Here is a 4,246-nt window from a genome sequence, read left to right as displayed (position 1 = left end):
TGAGTTATATGCAATGCAATCCATGTTTTAAAAATTAAATTGTTCATATTAATTGTAACAAAAAGAATATAAACAAGCAAGATTTTCACGAACCAACTGCAGGGTTTTGCTTCACGAGGTCCTGGGCTCAAAACTAGTGTGAGTTAAGTACAACCTACATGGCAGCTAACATGTTAACTATTCACCAAGTATCTAGAAATGTGCTAAGCATTGAAGGAAATGTTATATAATTTGTTTCTACCTAATGCTTTTATTACTTAGTAGAAAAGAGTAGACATCACATAGAACAGTTAGAAAACTAATTGCTAAAACCCTAGTTTGCATTTGAGTACAGAGTTCATCAAGAGACTCAAAAAGGTGAGGAATACTTTGGGATTTTATAGTTTTAGTAATTATTTTTAAATCACAAGGCCATAAAATACGGTTAGTTATAATTACCATAAAAATTCTATGAAGGGTAAGATCAGAGAGGGCTGAGAAATTGGGCAACATTTCTTAAAGAAATGAAATCTGATGTAGTTTTAATAAATTTGTATAAGAAAAGAAAAACATCTGAGGAAAGTGAAAATAGTGTGAACAATGTATACTGTGAACAATGAAGGGCAATTAAATGAGCAGAGTAAGGAAACTGGTCAGGTCAGGTTAGTATTAGATTGGGGAACAGAATAAACGTTTTGAAAACCACACAAAGATCTTCAGATTTGATGCTGTAAAGCAAGAGGAAACTCTTCAAAATTCTTAAGCAAGGGGGAGATAAAATTGGTTTAGCTATATTTGATAAAGAATATCAACTAGGAAACTATTACAGTTATCTATTTATGAGGTGATTAGATATAAAAATAGGAAGCAAGTTTCTCTTGAATCTGAGAGAAGTTTCAAAAAGCGGCCAGGTGCAGTGGCTCAGTCACACCTGTAATCCCAGCACTTTGGGAGGCTGAGGCAAGAAGATCGCTTGAAGCCAGGAGTTTGAGACCAGCCTTGGCAACATAGCGAGACTCTGTCTCTACAAAAAATAAAATAATTAAAAAAAGAGAGATAGAACAAAATTTGAGTAATAGATTGAATAAAGAATGATGAACAAGTAGTCAGATATAATTCTAATGTTTTTAGATTGTAACCTTGGTCATTTAGGGTGAGAAAATATCCACTGTCCATTGCTTATAATGGATACTGTAAAGCTGAAAACAAAACTAACATTTGCAAATGAGATGAAAAAAGTTGAATGATGAAAACAAATTCAAAAGCTGAAAATTTACCCTTTTGGAATCATGTAACAACATAAAATATAAAGCAAGCATAAAAATGTTGCTATCAAATTAATATGATATATATTCATTCACTTATTTGATGGTATTCTCCTAATGAATGCTATCTTATTTCATTAATAGGACTGTTTAACTTTGGTTTTTGCATGGCATTTAGCCTTAGATTTAGTTCTAATTTTCAAAATAGGCCAACTGCTTATTCTACCTCTTAAAAGTCTTGCTCTAGTATAAAACATATGTTATCTGAGCGAAGCAATCCATTAAGAAAAGAAGAAAACATGATGATGCTTATTGTTGATACACCTCACTAATAATACTGCAACTTGGTCTGGTTGAAAGTTGAAATTACAGTGCTTTGGTCATTTCATACTTTAAATTGGGAAAAGGTCATTTATTTCAGGGACATTGCTGAAGACTAATTAGCTATTAAACTATATTTAATTGTACAAATAATACATATATTCTTACTGTCAAAAAAAATCAAACAATACAGAAGTATTACTTTTTTAAAGTATAAGATTCCTTTCCCTACCTGTTCTTACGCTAAGTTTAATTCCAAATTGTGGTACCTGTTCAGGAATCCATCTGAAGAATCAACTGAACACAAAAATATTTTAAATAATAAAAGACAGTAAGTTCAGTGCTGGGATTACAAAGTAAAATTCAGTCCTGGTCTTTATGGAGTTTAGAGTTAGTAAAATAAATATACAAATAAAATTATGTTGATTTGTTATAGGCCATGATGTCAATCACAAAATTTCTACCCAAATAACCTATATATTAACATATTCCAATTTCAACTAAATTTTTCTTCTCCGAAACAGCTCTTTCTTTCTGACTTTCCCAATTTTGATATTGCTTACACACAACACAGTAATATTTGCCTCTTCTCTTTCTCTTGCTCCCTATAACCAGTTAATCATCAAATCAGATCAGTTTTTCTTTCAAATTCACCACTGCTGCATTTTTCCCTTCTACTATCACAGTTCTGGATTATTATTTCATAGGGGAGCTTTTGCAATAGCTTTTCAAAAATCTCTACCACCTTTCCCCAATTTCCCATGAAATATTTTTTAAGAGAAAAGGAAAAAATTTATGATAGAAAAAAATCGGTGTTATTTTTATATGGAGAGTAATCTGGTAATACATATTAAAAGTCTTAAAATGTGTATTCCCTTTACCCCACTATTTTCACTTTTAGGAATTTATCTGATAGAAATAATAAAAAATACATGCAAAGATAATCTGTACAAGAATGTTTATCTCATTTATGATCTTGAAAAAGTTTAACGTTCAACCATAAGAGTTTTAAAAATATAGTCTTTCTACAACAATTAAAAATCATTTTTTTTTTTTTTTTAAGAGACAGGGTCTCATTCTGTTGCCTAGGCTGGAGTACAGCGGCACAATTGTAGCTCATTGCAACCTCAAACTCCTGGGCTCAAGTGATCCTCCTGCCTCAGCCTCCCAAGTGGCTGGGACTACAGGTGCCCACCACCACGCCTGGCTAATTTTTTTTTTATTTTTTGTAGAGACAAGGTCTTGCTATGTTGCTCATGATTGCTGCCACACCCAGCCTGTTATAAAGCTTTTATACCTCTATTATGGAGACTAAGATGTGTTATTTTAAAAACCTATTAAACATCTATATTTTTCCTAGTTCCTAAAGAATATGTATGTAACTAAAAAATTTAAAAAAAAAATCAGTGTGTTTAAATGCCACCAGAAATTCATTTTAACTTCCTGTTCATAAAAAATAAATATAAATCAACTCAAGACATTATGTTGGCCTGGCATGGTGGCTCACACCTGTAATGCCAGCACTTTGGGAAGCCGAGGCGGAAGGATCGCTAGAGGTCAGGAGTTTGACACCAGCCTGAGTAAGAGCAAGACTTTGTCTCTACAAAAAAACAGAAAAATTAGCCAGGCGTGCTTGGTATGCGCCTATAGTCCCAGTTTCTCAGGAGGCTGAGGTGGGAGGATCACTTGAGCCCAGGAGTTTGAGGTTGCAACAAGCTAGGATGAACCCACTGCACTCTAGCCTCGGCAACAAAGTGAGACCCTGTCTCAAAAAAAAAAAAAAAAATTATGTTAGTAACATGATCAAATACATTATGCTTTTAGATAGTAACTGCTCCTTAGTAAACTTATTGTTGCAAAGGTCTGTGTCTAATATCAAATAAGATTTAGATATAATATAGATCTTTACTTTAGAACAGTGGCTTTTATAGGAACATACTTACTGTTTTGTTCTTCACCAAGAGCAACCAATGTTTCAAGAACTTTGATTCCTTCTTGAACAGCTAAAAGTTCTGTGTTATTGGCTGGTCTGTTTCTTTCAACAGCTTTTAGCTTTTCAACCACTATTGGAGCTAATGAATGGATATAAGGAGTTGAAAGGGCGCGATTGGAATGTTGGAAGACTGAGAGGAGAAGCTGGTAACATTTAGCTTGAACCTATATAAAAAGATCATTTTATCAATAAACATGTATGATAGTTCTTATTTGCTCTACAATCACATTGCATCTTAATATGTACTGAAAAGCAGTGATATTGCAGGATGAAAATGAAAATGCCATTTCTACTCAGAGAAATGGAGTAGAATAATAGAATTTTCAATAAGGTAACTAAATAAAATTGAAGAGAAGTTAATAAAAAAGTTCCTTATGTTAATTACCGAATCACCATGCTTATATAATTTTTACATTTCTAGGGTGTGAAAAGCTAGAAAATGGGAATTCCAATTTCTGCTTCTAATTCTTCCTTTAATGTACAATTGTCTCTCCCACTTTAACCTAATGTATTTAAGAAGGAATGCTAATATTTGAATGATCTGAAACAAAGCTATAAAAATATATTCCTTAGATACCTAAAACCTGTTTGATTCCCTGGAAATGACTGCTTATATCAATTGTAAGTTTTCTAGGCCTAGAAAATAAAGTCTCACTGACTCCACTTTAGATTAGAAAGACTTCATATT

At 32.7% G+C, this 4,246-nt stretch overlaps 1 protein-coding gene across 1 annotated transcript in view; it reads right to left on the bottom strand.

Annotated features, from left to right (window-relative positions):
• LOC105827248 (HEAT repeat-containing protein 5B-like) overlaps positions 1–3,722 on the bottom strand; it is a gene marked incomplete at its 5' end in the record, with an annotated part of 6,289 nt that extends 2,567 nt beyond the window's left edge. Inside the window, one exon of the mRNA XM_012665308.1 lies at positions 3,509–3,722. Coding sequence (XP_012520762.1) covers positions 3,509–3,722 — 214 coding nt within the window. The remainder of the gene's footprint in view (positions 1–3,508) is intronic.
• Between the last annotated feature and the right edge of the window lie 524 nt (positions 3,723–4,246).

Source organism: Propithecus coquereli, unplaced genomic scaffold, assembly GCF_000956105.1.
Source record: "Propithecus coquereli isolate 6110/MARCELLA unplaced genomic scaffold, Pcoq_1.0 Scaffold991, whole genome shotgun sequence".
NCBI lineage: Eukaryota > Metazoa > Chordata > Mammalia > Primates > Indriidae > Propithecus > Propithecus coquereli.
This window is presented reverse-complemented; position numbering and strand designations above follow the sequence as displayed.